Genomic DNA, 20,088 nt, shown 5'->3' on the forward strand with positions numbered 1-20,088 from the left:
GGCATTGTGTAGACAAAGAAGAGGTTATTCAACTAATGTGCTGTGTGCCTGTGCTGTTTTCCTGTGGTTTTCACCATTGTCCTGCTGACTTTAGCCCAGGATCTCCCAGCCAGTAACTGGCAAACTAAAGATATGAGTGCAGGCTGCCTGACTTTCTTTTCCTTTTGATGGTCTTTGTGAATTTATGTCAGCCCCTTGGAGGGGGAAACGCCAAAGAAGAATTTCTGTTCAGGAACTAATTTTCAAGTCTTAATTACTTGCTGTCTCATTACATATGACTTTAAGTTACATGACGGTTTCAGTGAAGGAGGAATGAAAGAAAGGAGAAAAGAAGTGATAGGAGTGTTTCATATATGTCCATACATATTCTTCTTCTTTCTGGGCTATTATCAGGAGATGTAAAGGGCTAAACCTCTGAGGTTACAAAAATTGTGCCACTTACTATGTCAAATGGTCAGTGTCTCTCTGAGGCTTGAACTATCTGCCAACCTCATTTTGGAAATGGGAGAGGGAATGATTATAGGAAAACACTAAAGAGATATGTTATAGTTCTTAAGTATGGTCAAATACAGGTTCATTTTAATTACAATCAGTTTTCTAATAGAATGAATCTTATGGGTTGAACTGCACACACACACACACCACCCAAAAAGATGTGTTAAAGCCCAAAGTCCCAGGATCTGTGTATGTGACCTTATTTGAAAACTGAGTCTTGATTGATTACAGATGTAATTGCTTACAGATATAATCAAGTTAGGATAAGGAAATCATGGTGGGCCTTAGTAGGACTAGTGTCCTTATGAGAAGAGGGAAGTTTGGACATGGACACATGGAGAATGCCACATGGCAGGGCAGAGATCAGAGTGATGCAGCTGCAAGCCAAGGATTGCTGGCCAGCATAAGAAACTAGGAGGACGCGTGGAGCAATTCTCTCCTGCAGAGTTTAGAAAAAGCACAGTCCTACTGACATTTGCTTTCAGATGTTTAGTTAGATAGGAGCGAGATCAGAGCCCGCGATTAGAGTAACAACCTTTTGCTTTCCCTTCTGCTATCTTGTTTTAAACTTCTGGGGCTCAGTACCACTTTTGCTTCTGTGATCTTGCTTGCTCTTTCATCCATGGGAACGAGGGCTACCTGGGAGGGGACAGATCTGAGCTGTTTGAGTGGGAAGTTTACTGTGTATAAAAGATACCCAGAACAAATTGGGGCACTCAGCCTTTGCAGTTGACTATGCTGGGCCCACACTGCTGCTGCATAAACCCTGATGTTCTGCGTCTCTTTCCCATGCCACGGTTTCAGTCTCCAGAACTATTCATCCATTTCTGTTGTTTTAGGCCACATGGCAGCCCTGTGGGGGTGTGTTGTGTGTTGTGTGTGTGCACCCACGCATGAACTCGGTTGTGTCCGAGTCTTTGTGACCCCATGGACTGTAACCCACCAGTCTCCTCTATCCATGGGATTTCTCCTGGCAAGAATACTGTAGTGAGTTGCCATTTCCTTCTCCAACTGATCTTCCTGACCCAGGAATCAAACCTAGGGCTGCTTCTCCTGCACTGGCAGGTGGATTCTTTACCACCTTACCGCCTGGGAAGCCCTCTAGCAGCCCTAGGAAACTATATTTCTGAACTTCATTAGTTTTACTCTTTTTTTTTTGTTTTTAGTGGAGTCCCTAGAATTTTCTCTATCTAAGATGTATTAAGAAACCAACATGATGATTTGTGCCCAGAAGAGATATTTTAAGACACGATGACTTCAATTCTGATTTTCCATAGAAATAGGATAACAGTTAGGGGTTCCATGTTGTTACCATCTATTCTTCAGAAGAATGACCGCCCACAGTATTTTTCATCAACTAGCAAATGTACGTGGTGTCTCCTTACTAAACAGCAAAGTGTTTTCTAGAGGGCTTGTCACAGAGGTGCCCTTTGTTTGGAACTGAGGGCACGGAGTATCACTCGTGGGCGTGCTTACAACTGCAGGGTGTGGGGCATGAGAGTTCCAGCAGGGCAGCATCACTTGGGTGGAATTCCTCTACTTCCCTGGGAAGTCAGGAGGCTGGGCACTCTCTCAAGCAAAGGCACGTTCCTGCTTGAACTATTGATCTAACTTAGCAGACCTCAGGATTCAGTTCAGTTCAGTTCAGTTCAGTCACTCAGTCGTGTCCGACTCTCCGCGACCCCATGAACTACAGCACGCCAGGCCTCCCTGTCCATCACCAACTCCCGGAGTACACTCAAACTCATGTCCACAGAGTCGGTGATGCCATCCAGCCATCTCATTCTCCGTCGTCCCCTTCTCCTCCCGCCCCCAACCTTTCCCAGCATCAGAGTCTTTTCCAGTGAGTCAACTTGTCGCATGAGGTGGCCAAAGTATTGCAGTTTCAGCTTTAGCATCAGTCCCTCCAATGAACATCCAGGATTGATCTCCTTTAGAATGGACTGGTTGGATCTCCTTGCAGTATAAGGGACTCTCAAGAGTCTTCTCCAACACCACAGTTCAAAAGCATCGATTCTTCGGCGATCAGCTTTCTTCACAGTCCAACTCTCACATCCATACGTGACCACGGGAAAAACCATTGCCTTGACTAGACGGACCTTGGTTGGCAAAGTAATGTCTCTGCTTTTTAATATACTATCAAGGTTGGTCACAACTTTCCTTCCAAGGAGCAAGCGTCTTTTAATTTCATGGCTGCAGTCAGCATCCGCAGTGATTTTGGAGCCCAAAAAAATAAAGTCTGACACTGTTTCCACTGTTTTTCCATCTATTTCCCATGAAGTGATGGGACCAGATGCCATGATCTTTGTTTTCTGAATGTTAAGCTTCAAGCCAACCTTTTCACTCTCCTCTTTCACTTTCATCAAGAGGCTTTTGAGTTCCTCTTCACTTTCTGCCATAAGGGTGGTGTCATCTGCATATCTGAGGTTATTGATATTTCTCCCAGCAATCTTGATTCCAGCTTGTGCTTCTTCCAGCCCAGCGTTCCTCATGATGTACTCTGCATATAAGTTAAATAAGCAAGGTGACAATATACAACCTTGACGTACTCCTTTTCCTATTTGGAACCAGTCTGTTGTTCCATGTCCAGACCTCAGGATTTATGGAGTTAATATTTGGAATTGGACAGTCAGAGCTGTGCAACGTTCTGAGTTGTGGTCACTTGTGCTCCGATGGGTCACGGGGCTTTGAGGCTGGTGTGCCTGAATGAGCTATGGGGCGCAAGCCATCCTAGCAGCCCGTCAATCCTGGCAGAGCCCTGAAGCTCAGGTGATCTCAGTTTTACCTCCTCCTGTGCATTTTACGAAGCAATTGAATGGGGCAAGCCAGACTGGGATGAAACATATCAGAAAGCAGGCAAAGTGTGCCTGCTTGGTCACGAGGTGCTAATATCTTGTATTTGAGATTCAGTGCGACTTTGTAGGTGAAAGAGAACAGGATTTAGAGCAAGACGCTGAGCCTTGGCTTCATGGAAACCAGCTATTCCCAGTACAGCCCTCAGCTCAACCTCAACTTTTATCTGTAGAACTGCTCTAAGTATGGGCCTCCCTGGTGACTCAGATGGTAAACGGGGATCCAGTGAGAACTTACTTTATAAATGTTGATGTGCTATACGGGGGACACACCAAAACGCATCTTCTGAAGGCAATGGCTGGGAGCCGAATAAGCCTGTATTGCAGTTTCCTTATCGGGCACGGTGAGGAAACTTGCAAGAGACGGGTGAAGGGGGCAGATGAGCCTGATTGAGTCTGCTTGTGTTTAGAGAGCCTTTTAGGATCTTTAAAATCATTAAGACCCAAAGCTCTCACTTAAGCAAAAACTTCAGTTTAGAACAGATGAACCCATTTCCAGCCTGGGGCGGTGGGGAGATAATCTACTTCCTGCATTTGTTTATTTCTTTTCAGACACATTGGGCAGATCCTCAGAGCCCAGAGGTCCCAGATATTCTGTTAAAGCCCAAGTCACTTGTCCTTTTCATCACAGATCTTTCAAAATCTGGTTCACACACCTACTGGCGTTGCTTTAAAATCCACTGGAAGGTAAAGTCCACGCTCAGCCTTAGCACTTCGTGCCTTCAAACAGGCGAGTGGAATGACCCTTCCCTCCTCCTGTCCTGGCCCTTTGTGAGTACAGTGTGCCCTGGATTTCAGCTTGTTGTGTGGGGTTGAAGCCCCAGCAGGGGGTGAATCCAAAGGGAAGAGGCTGCAAGCCCTCCTCCTGGGTCCCCACCTCACCCCTCTCTTGCACCCTTTTCCTGCCCCTCTGCTTCTGCATGCCACAGGCACTCACAGATCTGCAAATGTTACTGTGGCTTGGGAGTTCTTTCTTTAATGGCCCTTTAAATGATACATTCTTTCAACTGACTCTCTCTCTTCTTTTTTATCTAGACCTGTTCTTAAGAATTTGGACCTCTCTTAAAAGAATCACATATGATTTCCTTATGACTAGAGCAGAGGTGATGATTGAATGTTCAGGACTTGGATATTCCTGGTGGTCCGGTGACTAAGACTCCAAGCTTCTGATACAGGGGTGTACATTCCATCCCTGGCGGGGAACTAAGATCCCACATGCAGTGCAGCACAGCCAAAAATTTTTGGTTTTAATTTAAAATTTAAAAAAAAGTTGAAGACTTAAAATCACTACCTGTGAATTACATGAGTGAGGATGAGGGAGGGTAAAATGAGGCACTTTTCTAGAAAGGAAATGTGTTTTGCCCATCTCCCTTCACCTTGAATATTTCCAGCAGTATGGCTCCATTTGAAGTGTGGCCCGTGGGACAGTTATAATTCAATTCCATCGCTGCTGATGGAGGCTAGAAGACCAAGGCAAGCATCTTTCCGCTGACCACATAGGCCATGTGAACAGCAAAATGGCCCAGTAAGAACATCAGATTAATTTGCCTTCCCAAGATTAGATCAAGAGACATGGAAATTAATTTGCTTTCTTGGAATTCTGCTGAGAAGCCATGGTGTTCATCTTGCTTCTGTGCTGTGGAAATTGCATTTGAGAGCAAGAAAAGACCTCTCTGTTTTTCTCGAGGGAGCCTTCTCCTTTTGGCAGCACCAGAAAGAAATATTTTCTTTCCAGATGCGTCTCACCCCTGAAGATGGTTCCCCAAGACTAGTCTTGAGTATGCTGCTTCTGTATCATTTGGGGCAGCAGGGTCAGACAAGTTGAGGTGAAAATGCTCTTTCCCCTTTTTGGAGGGAGAATGCACATCATGGCCAGCCAAGCAAAGGCTCTGAGAAGGTCTGTAAAAACAACAACAATGAAATTCAGTTCTGCTTCATCTAATGTTCCGTTCGTTGATTTGTTTAACAAATAATTTTGGAACGTGCCAGACATTCTTCTACATGCTGGGAGTTGAGCCAGAACAAAACATGAGACCTTTTCTCATGGAGGTTATAGTTTTGGAGGAAAGGCAGACAATAAGCAAATTAAAAAAATATAGTACATTGTTAGATGGTGACAGATGATAAGAAACACAGCATAAAGGTCAGAACATGATAATGTGGGGGCACTGTCTTAGGACGCGTGCAGCTGTACATGGAGGTGACATCTATGATGAGATAGGATGGATGGGGAGGTTGTAGTATTCCAAGCAGAGAGACTAGCAAGTGCAAAGGCCCTGAGGCAGAAGAGGGCCTGGCTTGCTGGAGCAGCTGGGTGGAGGGAAGGAAGTACATGGAAGATGAGAGCAGAGAGGAGGCAGGCCTGGCTGTGCAGAAATAAAGGAAGTAAGGAGGAAGCCCTTGGGGGCTCTTGGTGTGGAAGTGCTATTCCTGCCCTGCTTTTGGAAGGGATTTCTCTGGCTGCTCTGTGGAGAAGAGCCGCTAAAGGGCAAAGGTAGAACCGGGAATACTGGTGAAGCCATTGCAGTGTCCACGTGTGTGGGATTTTGGCTAGAGTCAGGTAACAGGCAGTGCGGGGAGATGACTAATCTCCTCTCACTCGTCCAGAAGATCTCTTTTTGAGGAACACTAAACTATCTCTTGAAATGCATTTTGGAAAGCATGTATAAACAGATGTTGATCATGTATTTCTGTCAATCATGAAAGCACCCTTATACCTTCCTCCCTGTGCTAATTTGTAGTGGATAACAATGTCGAAGAGGTGAGACATCCAAAGGCTAGTGAAAGAAACTAAACATTTTAACTTGAGCAAGTATGGTCAAGGTTGAATTTGACTGTTGGCCTTAGAGGCGTGACAGAGAAGGTACAGGAAATCCATTTTTGCTTTTACTTTTGTTTATTTGTTATTTTTGTTTGCACACCTGCGCCTGTCTCCTGCACACAGGTGCAGAAAGGCCCTCACTACATCTTTCTGTGTGATTTTTTTAAAATTTCAGCGTGTAATGGGTTCATAGTATGGCTTTTGGTTGGGTAAGTCCTTGGTCTGTGAAGGCTGTACCTGTCCATCTTTCGCCTGGTTAACCCAGTTTAGACCCTGCTCTATCCCATAATATCATAATACCATGTGGCAGTACACAGCTTTTATCACATCGTAAGCCAATTATGTGTTTGATTGTTGGCCATTCCACTAAATCGAAAATTCCTTGATGGTGAGGAGCTGTGCCTTTCGTTTCTGTACGCAGAGTCTAGGGAGAGTCTGGGCCCTTCTACTGAGTACATGAGAAATAGCTGTTGGTTGCAGTGAACAAGTGAGCATCCAGGATTGCTTTGGGCACCAAGATTAAGAGACGAACCAAACCGCAGATTTTTTGTTTAAAGACCTAGTGGTCTGATGGGTGGATGGATGAATTCTGACTTTTCCTGCGACTATTGCTTTGGACCCATGTCTGTTCTCATACTTTGGTTGAAAATTCAGTTAGCCCACTTGGGAGGATTGGATCAAGAACTCCTCCTTTCCTGCAGAGTCTGACTTATCCACCCAAATTCCACAATTTACATATTTCCTTGAACCAAGGAATTCAAAGAGGAACTCCATAGCCACTTATTTACAATGTTGTGTGTGAATTAATTGAGCAACTCTTTTCCCCAATGACCACATAAGAGGGTGCTTTTTGGAAAACAGAAAAGGGTGCCCATCCTGCAGGGACTGCCTTGAGCATGCGGCAGTACCTTGTACCAAGAGGCAAACGTGGAACCCTGAGTTGGTGAATAAACCAGTCCTCTTGCTGCATGAATCATGCTTTGGGACTTGTGTACCAAGACACCTGGTTGACAAGGTTTTGTTTTTTGTAAAAAAAATGTTAAAAAGACACCTGGTTGGTTGCAAAAGTGTGCCTGCCTTCTGCCGCAGAGCATGGGTGGAGGTGGTGAGGATGTCTTCGGTGTCTCTGTTCTGGAGACCGCAAACCCCGGGAATAGTGAGTACAGCGTCCCTCAGGGTAATGCCCTGGGGGTTTCATCCTGTGCTGGGAGGGAGGTGCTGAAGTAAACAAAGGCTGCCACTGTTGTAACCATGTTCAAGGGACCTTGCAAAATGAAGCCTTTATGAAGCAAAGCATGGGCACGGCAGAAAGAGCAAACGGGTCATCTCCAGGTGTTAAGGCACGCACTGTGCAAACCTGGGTGGGACGGCATCTGTCCCCTGCGCCTGCTGACATCCAAGGGAGCTAACTGAGGTCCAGGAGAGGGTGTTTTGCTGTTATCAGTGTAATGTGAATGAGGCCGACTTGCTTTTAAATTGTATTAAGACTGCAAATATGTTCATCACATTGCCTGATTCGCTCAGAAAGGGCAAGAGACAGGAAGATAGTCATTCTTTTTGGAGCTTGCCTTGCAGTGAAACCTTCGTGTGTGTCTTAGCAATAGCCACAAACACCCAGGGCGAGTCTTTTCTGAATGAGTTGCTGGCCCTGATGACTCTGCAGCCCATGCTCCTGGCTGGAGAAGAGCGCAGCCAACCTTCATTTAATAGTCATTTTTCCTTTCAAAACAGGAAATTTCCAGTGTTCTTTCTGCTGGACAGTGACTTATATTATAAATGACATTGTTTTATTCTTCTTTAATTCCAAGTAAATCAGCAGTGACCGAGAAGGTACCATGTGCCAAGTGTTGCCTTTCGATGTCATTTTGTTTAATCCCCCCCAACAGCATTTTCATTCCCCATCTCACAGGTAATGCAATTGAGTTAAGAACACAGATAACATGCTGAGTGTCACAAAAAGTGGTAAGTGGCAAAAGCAGTATTAGAACCCAGTGTGCAAGTGTGAAAGTGAAAGTGTAAGTCACTCAGTCGTCTCCGACTCTTTGTGACCTCATAGACTATACAGTCCATGGAATTCTCCAGGCCAGAATACTGGAGTGGGTAGCCTTTCCCTTCTCCAGAGGATCTTCCCAGCCCAGGGATCGAACTCAGGTCTCCTGCATTGCAGGTGGATTCTTTACCAACTGAGCTATCAGGGAACCCAGGTGTGTGTTTAACTCACAAAAAAGGTGACTGTTTATATCTAATCATTTAGGTCATTCTAATTTGCCTAAGACACCCATTTGCTCAAGAGATGTTGTGGAGTTTCTGTATAACTTCAGGAATGACCCATTGTTTGTTCCACTGAGATGATGTATGTGATTCTCTTATGTGATTCGTCTTTTTATCTAAGTAATTGCCTGACACTGGTATTTGACTGGCTCTGTAGCCAATTTTTGAACATGCAATTTTAAACTTATTTATAAATTGCTTGGGTCTGTTTTTTTTTCTTTCTTCTAATTTTGATGATGGGCAAGCAGAGGAAACTGAAAGTAGTCTCATTTTGTAGTAAGTTTGATGAGAGATTGAGGGAATGTGGAGGAGAAGGGTAAGTGATCACAGGTCATTATTAAGCCCAGGTGATGCTAGTGCTTAAGAACCTGCCTGCTAATGCAGGGGACACGAGACACACAGGTTCGAACCCTGGGTTTGGAAGATTCCCTGGAGAAGGTCATGGCAACCCACGCCAGTATTCTTGCCTAGAGAACCCTGTGGACAGAGGAGCCCAGGGCTACAGTTGATAGGGTTGCAGTCGGACACGACTGAAGCGACTTAAAATGCACAAAGAACATCTCCGACTTGAATTTTTCTCTTTGATGACTCTGTACTGAGGAACTTGTCTTCCAGCTGTCCTCCTCCTTTCTCAAACCTGTCTTCAAAGACATCTAATAAATGCTGCTTTTATTTTGAAGTCATCATATCCATGATCAAATGGCTGTAGTCAGAATAAAGATCACAACAGATGTGAAAGAGTGGGGCTAAAGAGATACAGTGAAAGAAAGGAGGTATTTCCAGCGTTTAATAAAACCAACAGGGCTTTATTAAGATGTATTTGTCTAGATCTCCTACTTTGAACCCAACCCATTTAGAGTAAAACTTAGGGTCCCCGCTGTGGTCTCAAAGCCTTGGCGATTTGTCGCCAACCTCTTCCCTCGTCATCCCTCCAGAGTCCACTCCCTGCCAGTCCCCACCTGTGGCCGCTGCTCTTGCTGCTCTGTCTGGGAGGCTCTGAGACCCTGGTGAGCAGCAGTGGCTTGTGATCCACACACTCAGAGGGTTTAGCATAGTCAGTGAAGCAAAGTAAATGTTTTTCTGGAATTCCCTTGCTTTTTCTGTGATCCAGTGGATGTTGGCAATTTCATCTCTGGTTTCTCTGCCTTTTCTAAATCCAGCTTGTACATCTGAAAGTTCTTGGTTCACATACTATTGAGGCCTAGCTTGCAGGATTTTGAGGATTACCTTGCAAGCATGTGAGATGAGCACAATTGTGTGGTAATCTGAACATTCTTTGGCATTGCTTTTCTTTGGGATTGGAGTGGAAAACTGACCTTTTCCAGTCCTGTGGCCACTGCTGAGTTTTCCAAATTTGTTGACATGTTGAATGCAGCACTTTAACAACATCATCTTTTAGGATTTGAAATAGCTTAGCTGAAATTCTATCACCTCCACTAGCTTTGCTTGTGGTAATGCTTCCTAAGGCCCATCTGACTTCACACTCCAGGATGTTTGACTCTAGGTAAGTCACCACACCATTGTGGTTATCTTGGTCATTAACATCTTTTTTGTACAGTTCTTCTTTGTATCTTTCTGGGGGCCACCGTTGAATTCACTATAAACTTTAATACAAAAATGGGCAAAGGATAAAGATTTCCACAAAGAAACAGATGTTTAATTTCACTAGTAATCAAATGCAACTTAAAATGATAAAACACAGTTTTCTCTAATTTTGCAAAAATCATAGAAATAGGAGCTTTCCTACATGCGTTTAGAACTTATACATGGCCACAACCTCTCCAAAGGACCGTGTGATATAAATAAATGTCATCAAAACTAGGCCCTCTCTTTAACCTCAGGAATTCCCAGTAAGATCTACCACAGTGATGCACATTACCACATTATTCCATATGTCTGCAAATATGGAAATTTAGAGCTGAACTACTGATGGAAATATTAGTTCAGATCATTGTGAGCCCGACGGGGCTCTAGCAGAGGCAAGCTCAAAGTGAAAAGTAAAACTGTTAGTTGCTCAGTTGTGTCTGACTCTTTATGACGACATGGATTGTAGCCCACTAGACTCCTCTGTCCATGGAATTCACCAGGCAAGAATACTGAAGTGGGTAGCCATTCCCTTTTCCAGGGGGTCTTCCCAACCCAGGGATCGAACCCTGGTCTCCCACGTTGCAGGCACATTCTTTACCATCTGAGCCACAGTCTGTAGGAAAAAAACCAGACAAGCAAACTCTAAAGGGAAGCCTCCACAACTCCAGGTCCAAGCAGCAGAGGATTCCTATAGAACCAGAGTTCTGAATTGTTGATCTGGCCTCAGGACCCTTTTTTCACTCTTAAAAAGTATTAAAGACTGAAGAACTTTCATTTTTGTGGGTTGTATCTATTGATATTTACCATTTAAGAAACTAAAACTGTGAAACTTTTAAAACACAAGAAACTACAAGTACACAGGCAGTTAGCCATCAGAGAAATGATGTCATCACACAGCTTGTGGCCTCTGGAAAATAACACTATACGTCATGAAAAACTGAGAGTGGAAAAGTTCAATAACATCTTTCTGTTCTTTTGAAAATTTTGACCTCACCATTTCCTTGAATGTTCTTGGGGGTTTCCTGGTGATTCCAGATTGAAATTTGAGAACTGCTTTTCAAATTTGAGAAGATAGGCTTACAACCAAGAATTACTAAACATGTAATGGAGTCCTATTACTATTTAAGATATTCTAACCCAGTGAATGGGAAAATTCATAGCTGAAGAGTTAGAGATTATAATAGAGTAGTCTGAGAACGGCTTCAAATGTATGTGTACTATAAGATTTGTTAATCACAAGCTCAGGCATCTTCATGGCCTAAAGATTGAAAGTAGGAATCTCTGGGTTGTAAAAATACATAGTTTTATTCTTTGTCATTTTTCTGAATTTTCCAATTATTTCTTGTGTGTTTTAGTTTTGCGATCAGAAAGCATATTGTTGTATTAAACTGAATTCAGATACTTCCTCAAGAGGGTATTGCTCACTTTGACTCAAGAATATTCTTTCTAACAAGAGATCTAGTACCTTCAGAAAAGTTCATGTATATAAGCAGGTTTGTTATTTGGTTAAAGTCTTTAGATTTCACTACTGTGAAATTTGTAGGGATTTAGACAACTGTTGAGGTGAGTTTATCCTGGCTTAGGAGAGCTGTTCCTCACAGAGCAAATTTATTGTGTCAAAATTGCATAAAAAGAATATTAAACATACTTGAAATTTTCTGGCTCTTTGAAGGACTTATTACTTCAAAAATATGCAGGTATGCTAAATACTCTATTTTTATAGATAGTCTTTAAAAATCATAAAGATTACATTTTGAAAACTTAGTTTCGGTTTTTTATAAACTTGAAAGAAACACTGTTTCATTTTTAAAATATTATTTTTGTGTAGACTTTCTGGTTTTATCCTGTTTCCCTCAATTAACTCTACTTACTGAGTTTTATGATATTTCATAATAGAGACATTAGAATTTTAAGGATCTTGGTATTTATCTTAACACAGTGTTCCGCATGGTGTATAATGAAGGCTGCTTTTTGGTGTCATTTTGAGGGCACTCTGATATTAGGAAGATTTAGGAAATGGTTGGATAACACATTTACACAAAGTTCTTTATAACAAGCTTTGTACTATGGTGCTCCAGGAAAAGAATATATGAGGTCAGAAATAGAAATTTCCCACTTGATTTGGCTGTAGAACTTTTTCTCCTCACGGCACCTAGGAGAACCGCGTGATCCACTCGCACTCTGGGGCGATGCTAACACAGACAACTCCCTCATGAAGTCAGTGAGACAGCTGGCCCTCCTACAGTGCTTGTGTCCTCATTTATTAATGCTGCTTTTAGTGTTTCAGTTTACTGGGTTCCTCTTTTCAAGGAGCTGACACTCCAGTAGGGAAGACCACGGCATTCATTGTTGCTGTTCAGTCGCTCGGGCATGTCTGATTCTTTGCGACCCCATGCACCGCAGCACACCAGGCCTCCCTGTCCTTCCCCATCTCCCGGAGTTCACTCAAACTCATGTCCATTGAGTCGGTGATGCCATCCAACCATCTCACCCTCTGTCACCCCTTCTCCTCCTGCCCTCAATCTTTCCCAGCATCAGGGCCTTTTCCAGTGAGTCAGCTCTTCACATCAGGTGGCCAAAGGAGTGGAGCTTCAACAAGAAAGGAAGACACGATTGCATGTCAGGAGGAAGCCAACCATGCTAAACTGGGAATCTGTGATAGTTTAAGCGAAAAATGAAAAGAAAAACTTCATGAGAGAGGTGGCCTTTGACCTTCCCCTTGAAGAGTGGGAATATACACATAAGTTCAGAAGTTTGGAGAGGAAGAGGCATCCTTAAGTAACTAGAGTCTGCTGTCAAAAATTTGGACAGGCTGGGATGATGGGTCAGTATCTAGTCATTCAGCTCAAAATGTGTTCTTCTCTTTCCCAAAATCTTCTTTTCAGAATGCTATCCCACTGCAGATAGAGGGTTGTGCATTTTAATGCTGGTTACATTCAAATATCATTACTATTTCACAAGGCTAGGCTATATAAAGTAGCAATGTGGATGTTTTTACACAGTACGTAGAGCTTCTCCAAGTCCATGTCCATCTTCTGATCTTCCTGCTGTCTCCAGAGCCTGGCTCCAGGCCACTGAAATCTGGAGCTCAGTATGCTGATCTTTTTTTGTAGACTGTTAATATAAAGGACAGAGGTTTCAAACCCATGCTGAATAAGCCTTTCAACAAACATTTCTTGCCAGAATAAACATAAAGTCCATGGTGTACAGTGTCAAATCTCTTGTACTATATTCTTTTAATAGGCATAAAAATAGAGCATTTTATTGAATGTAAATTATACCTCGATAAAAATGATTTTAAGCTTTTTTGAGAATCACCATTTGAAATATTTCCTTTCTTTCTGACATTAATCATTAGTTAAAATGTGTGTTAGTTTGGAGTAATGCATTATTGCTGTTGCTCAGCTGCTCAGACGTGTCCAGCTCTGTGACCCCATGGACCGCAGCATGCCAGTCTCCTCTGTCCTTCAGTGTCTCTTGAAGTTTGCTTAAATTCACGTACATCGAGTCAGTGACACTGTCTAACCATCTCACCCTCTGAAACCCCCTTCTCCTTTTGCCTTCCATCTTTGGTGACCAAAGCGTTGAAGCTTCAGCATCAGTCCTTCCGATGAATATTCAGAGTGGATTTCATTTAGTCACGTTAATTACTGTTTATTAGAGGAAGCAATTGCAGAAGCTTCCCATTACTAACAGGCAGGCTGTTCGCGGGTGGCCTGTTTCAGGGGCTTGGGTTCTGCTTTCACACTCACCAGTCTTTTCCTGTAACGGTGTTTTTGGTGCTGTTGTGCCCAGGAAGCAGCTGATGTGCTGTGTCTGATACAATCATCCGTTTATGGATGGTAGACCAGTTGGCTTTACTTGCTGTGTGAAATATTTTAATTTTGCATCTTGTTTTAAAAGTGGAAAATCTGTCTCCATTGCCAGCATCATTTATCATCATTCTCCCTTCTCTCTTTTCCTGCCTGCTCCTTCAGTTTTGGAGTGCTCCACCCTCAACCTCTTTTCCTACTCCCCTTGCATCTTGCTCTCCAGTGGATCCTTCCATCTCTCCCTTCCCCTCACCTCTCAGCTCTCCAATAAAAAAAGAAAGATAAGGGAGAACAAACAGGAACATCCTTCACGAATACATTTGGAATAAAAAAAAGCCTTATAATCATGTTTATGTTCATTTCATTTTTTCACCTTCCAAAACACAGGCCTGAGCAGAGCCATGCTTCTGTTTTACCTACTAGTCCTTTGTAGGTATCTGGTAGTAGTCATGCCCAATTCATTGATAAATAAACATCTTCTTGTCTTTTTTGCTAAGTTTATTTGTCATGTCTGGATGAGTAGTTTAAATGTATGTTTGTAATAGCCACTTACCAAGTGTTTCACACTGGATGCAAAAGAACAAATTGAAAATGACCGTTATATAAATCAGTGTTCAGAGTGCTGCAGCAGCACGAGGCTTAGCAGATTAATGATGGAGGGGGACGACTTTCACCTTCATATCGTTTCTGTAGAAGGCGGGCCTGATATTGGCCACCAGAGAGGACAACTCAGCAGACAAGTGAAAGAAGTCAGCCTGAGTGTAATGAGCCAAGACAGAGGAGCTGTCCGTGAGGAAAGAAACCCAGTGATGGGTCAGGGGAGGCTGGTGACTCTGGTGTCCAGGGAGGCAGATGACTGCAGTCGGACAAGGCGGGAGTGTGTACACCCGCGTGTGTGAGACAGGTCTAGAGATGCAGACGGTGGGGACAAAGCCTGGGGTCTTACAGGGTGTTCTGGGAAGGGAGTCCACATTTGGCTTACCTGTCCCTGCTGGCCTGGGGGTGGGTCCTAAAATGGCACATCCCTACTGGACAATCCACGTGTTCTGGTTCAGTGACTATCAAAGTGTATGTGAAGTCATTTGACAAAGCCTGCCAATTTCCTACAGATATGACTGCCATACTGGGGGAAAATACTCATTGTCTGTTTTGGGTGCCATGTGAGTCTCTGTTATCATTTATTGAAAGGAGATACAAAAAAGATAGAAGGGAAGCGTGTTTTATAAATATTTGTCAGCATAGCTCAGAGATATTACGGGTTTGGTTCCAGACCACCACAGTAAAGTGAATATTGCAATAAAGCAAGTCAAACAAAATTTTTGGTTTCCCAGTGCATGTAAATTTATATTATACTGTAATTGATTAGCTGTGGTATATCTAAAAAAATAACGTATAATACCTTAATTAAAAATACTTTGTTGCTGAAAATGCTATCACTTGAGCTTTTAGCAAGTCATGGTAGTAACATCAAAGACCACTGGTCACAGATCACATAACAAGTATAATAATAATTTAAAAGTTTGAAGTATGACAAAAATTTCCAAAATGTAACAGAGAAACAAAATGGGCAAATGTTGTTGCAAAAATGGTGCTGATAGATTCTCTTGACTGAGGATTATCACAGACCTTCAATTTGTTGAAGATGCAGTATCTGCAAAGTGCAGTAACGCAAAGCACAGTAAAATGAGATGCGCCTGTGTATGACTTGATAGCGTTACATGTAGGGATGCTTGCTTGCACTTTTTGTTTTCGTTTTTTTCATTGTGAGGAAATGAGATCAGACTGGATTCTTTTATTATTCTGGGTTAGCCTTTGCAGAATATGTATATACCTGCAAGTAATTTTATTTTTCTCAGAATCTTTCTAGCACTTTCAGAATATTTTGGACGTACTTATAAAGGTGCAAGATATTTCATTGTATTTTCAGGGGAATGCTTGTGTATTATATGCAGAGTTACCCAGGAGACAGAGTTCCTTAAAAACAAAACAGTAATAGTAATAGCAAAACCCTAAATACTCTAAGTTCTGATGCCACTTGAGTAGAGAACTAGCAAACAGTATGCTCAAAAGAAAGGAAAAGCTAATTCTGTATGCTCATCGGTGGGGTCAGGGAAAAGGGACCAAGAAATAGATGGTGGAAAAGGCATCGAAACAAACAGTAAATATCTTCTGTGGGTTTTCTTCTTTTGCAGTTCCATTCTGAACTCAAAGTGGATGATGCTGTCAGGACTGAACCGCTGACCAGAGTCTGTGAAAAATTTCCACCTTCTCACTGGCCATCAGTTGAGATAAGATGGAAGACTCTTGTAAGGATAGGACTTCACTGGTGAAGGGTGCCAAGGACATTGCCAGAGAGGTGAAGAAGCAGACTGTAAAGAAGGTGAATCAGGCGGTGGACCGGGCCCAGGATGAATACACCCAGAGGTCCTACAGTCGATTCCAGGACGAGGAAGAGGACGATGACATTTACCCGCCAGTGGAAACCTATAATGGAGAGGCCAATGACGATGAAGGCTCCAGTGAAGCTACTGAGGGTCACGATGAAGATGATGAAATCTACGAAGGGGAGTATCAGGGCATCCCCAACATGAACCAAGGGAAAGACAGCATCGTGTCAGTAGGGCAGCCCAAGGGCGATGAGTATAAGGACCGCCAGGAGCTAGAGTCTGAGAGGAAAGCTGACGAGGAAGAGCTCGCCCAGCAGTATGAGCTGATAATCCAGGAGTGTGGCCACGGCCGCTTTCAGTGGGCCCTTTTCTTTGTCCTGGGCATGGCCCTGATGGCGGACGGCGTGGAGGTGTTTGTCGTGGGCTTCGTGTTGCCAAGCGCGGAGACAGACCTGTGCATACCAAATTCGGGATCCGGATGGCTAGGTGAGTGCATCCCAGCAGAGACACACTCTGAAACTGCTCTATTTTTTGAGGGCAGTTAACAAATAGAATACATAGTTTCCATATGAAGGCCTGCATTTGTTCCCAACACTTCAACAATTTCAAACATGCAAAGGAATCAAAAGAATGGTGCAGTGATACCCACATATTTCTACCTGTTTCTAACTTAGATTCCTTAGTTAACATTTACTGTATTTTCTTTATCATCTGGCCACCTATCTATCTATCCATCAATCCCACTTTTACTTTTATGCATTTCAAGGTAAGTTAGAGCAATATATTTTTAACTTATACTGTTATAAATGTTGCATTAGATTCTCCTTAATTAACTTCAAAAGACATGCCCTTGAAAGTTAATAAAGCTATTATGTGACACTTACCTGACATTTTTCTAAATATAGAGGTTAATTCTTCAAAACTCTGATAAATGTGATTTCAAATTGCAAATTTTATGTGTAATATTGTGGTTTAAACACTTTTAGGACCCTGCGAATTTTCGTTTCTTCTATAATCTATTTGTATGTTTGTCTGTTGGCTTTTTTCAATTACCCTTATTTATAGAATTTTCTTTAGATGACTTTTTCCAAATTTGTACCTTTGTGCCTACAATGAAAAAGCTTCCTTTCCTCATAGGACTTAAAAATCAATTTCAAATCATTAACATTTATGTGTATTAAAACCATATGACCTCACTATAAAGTATCTAGAGAGCAAATCTGACCGTTATTTTAAAGTTACTACTGTACTCAAGGTTCATTCGTATTGTTACAACGCTGTATTTAACCTTCCCTGTGGGAGGAAAAGTAAGAAGGCCAAGAAGCATGCCCACAGCAGGCTGTCCCCAAAACTGAAGGTCCACGTCAGACATGCGGCACATTAAATCATGAGACCTTTCAAGCCCCTTCTGCTCAGAGAACACGTTTGTGTGCATATTAAACCTTTATGTGTTTCAGAGTCTGTGAAAGAGAGTAAGAATACTTGGTGTCTCTGTTTCCAAAGGACTTTTTAAAACTAAAGTTTGAAAAACAAAAGTATACAGATCTTTTTGTGGTTTAGTAAGTAACTCCTAATTTATAATATATGTATCATATATAATATAAATAATATAATAATTATATTAATATGTATTATTATGTATAATATAAACTCCTAGAGTCTGATGCTAGGAGGGATTGGGGGTGGGAGGAGACGGGGACGACAGAGAATGAGATGGCTGGATGGCATCACCGACTCGATGGACATGAGTTTGAGTGAACTCCAGGAGTTGGTGATGGACAGGGAGGCCTGGCATGCTGTGGTTCATGGGGTTGCAAAGAGTCGGACACGACTGAGCGACTGAACTGAACTGAATTTATCCCTTCCTTCTCCCTTCCGCTTTGGCAACCATATGTTTGTTTTCTGTGTCTGAGAGTCCATTTCTGGTTTGTAAATAAGTTCATTTGTATCACTTTTTTAGATTCCACATGTAACTGATATAATGGACTGTTTGTATTTCTGTGTCTGACTTACTCGTTTCTTTAATTGCTCAGCTGGAAGAGATAGGCCCATAGGTGCCATCTGGGAGGGGGATGAAGGGGAGAGCACAGGGGCATAGATTGCATGGGTTTTGTTGGTGGACTCATCTGTGTGTTCACCTATCAAAACGCAGAATAGGGGTCAGAGGAATGTCTAAAGTCATCAAATTTCAGCATATCTGTTTCATAGATAGCACTTTAATTTTTTTTAATTTTTTTCCTTTGGTGAGTAAATCTACCTACCGGGCATTAAAATACTTATCAAGATTTTGCTAACAGAATATATCAGCAGAATGTTTTAAGAAAATAGATCCTTAGAAACACATCTATTTTAATACACAAATATTTAATGCTTTCAGGCTTGAATATAGACTAGCAGTCTCTTCGTGTTATGATCCTCACTTTTGTATTGGAAGCAGGAAAGTCAAAGCTGAGCTTTCTTTTTATCTTCTTGGTGCTGAAGGGAGGCGCCGTAGCCCACATGGTACTCTTATCGGCCTGTCCCATAAACCCATAAACCATGATGTCACACACCCCCGGGGGCGTTCACAAGTGTAGATAATGCTGGGGAACTATTGGGGCACAGATATTTTCATCTCCCCATAAACATTGCCTGCTTTTGTGAATTGAAAATGTGTCCCCAGGAGTGTATGCTTTCACTCCATGCTCTGAGTCCCCCACAGAAACTTTATGATGGGTTCACAACTGTGCCTTCCAGACTTGCCTTTCAGTTGTTTTTCCGTTGTAATTTGCATTCTAATACAGTCTTTTTTTAGACAAGCATGTAAATTGCTTTGCCATTTTCATTTCAGCAAATAATAGCTTTGTAATATAATTACCACACTAAGTCATAGCTATGGGATCGAAATGCAAGACAGGAAGGTGCACGACCCATGTTTGGTGGCCTTTGGGAGGAGAAAGGTTTGCAAAATTGTTTCTCATTTGCCACTAAGCATTGTGTCATTTCACTCAAGGAAAACTAGGAATGAAAATTTTTAACCGATTTATGCTTTAATTATTTAGGAGATAGCGCCTATCTTTGTGTTTGCTAGAGGACTAACTTCCAAATAGTTGAGGGCGTCCCTGTGTGCATGTGTTTGTGTGTACAGTCTGTGTGCATATATAGTGTTGTCAACTGAGAAGAGGTTAATCTAGAGAGCTGCTGTTTGGGGGAATAAGTACCGTCATTTTAAGAAAATTTGTTTTCTATTGCCAAAGTCTGTTTATTGAGTATTTATTATGTGCAAAGCATGATGTTACCACGTGGGAACATAGGAGAAATAGCAAAAACAAAACAAGGTTTGTATATCCAAAGAAGTCATGGTCTAGCACAGAGAGATAAGTGTCTGTGCACCACCAAGTCAGGGAAACAAATATCCATAGCCAGAAGCTGTCATTCAGTTGCTCAGTCATGTCTGGCTCTTTGCGACCCCATGGACTGCAGCACATCAGGCTTCCCTGTACGTCGCCATCTCCCAGAGCTTTCTCAAACTCATGTCCATCGAGTCAATGATGCCATCCAACCATCTCATCCTCTGTCGTCCCCTTCTCCTCCCGCCTTCAATCTTTCCCAGCATCAGAGTCTTTTCTAATGAGTTGCTTTTCGCATCAGGTGGCCAAAGTATTGGAACTTCAGCATCAGTCCTTCCGATGAATATTCAGGACTGATTTCCTTTCAGATTGATTGGTTTGATCTCCTTGCAGTCCAAGAAGAGAAGTGTCTAACCAGAAGAGAAGTGTAAATAAAGAGACTTCAGTCAGGGAGACCCTGTGAGGGGAACGGACCTAACTAAGGCAGTGCAAGGAAGGCATGGACTGGAGAGCTGGTCCAGAGGTAGAGTCAGC

At 42.5% G+C, this 20,088-nt stretch overlaps 1 protein-coding gene across 1 annotated transcript in view; it reads left to right on the plus strand.

Moving 5' to 3' along the window:
• Positions 1-16,036: 16,036 nt before the first annotated feature.
• SV2C (synaptic vesicle glycoprotein 2C) overlaps positions 16,037-20,088 on the plus strand; it is a 172,644-nt gene continuing 168,592 nt past the window's right edge. Inside the window, exon 1 of the mRNA XM_055436073.2 lies at positions 16,037-16,711. Coding sequence (XP_055292048.1) covers positions 16,132-16,711 — 580 coding nt within the window. The 5' untranslated portion in view covers positions 16,037-16,131. The remainder of the gene's footprint in view (positions 16,712-20,088) is intronic.

The sequence above is a fragment of the Moschus berezovskii genome, chromosome 9, assembly GCF_049115385.1.
Source record: "Moschus berezovskii isolate FMDL1 chromosome 9, NW_MosBer_1.0, whole genome shotgun sequence".
Lineage (NCBI taxonomy): Eukaryota > Metazoa > Chordata > Mammalia > Artiodactyla > Moschidae > Moschus > Moschus berezovskii.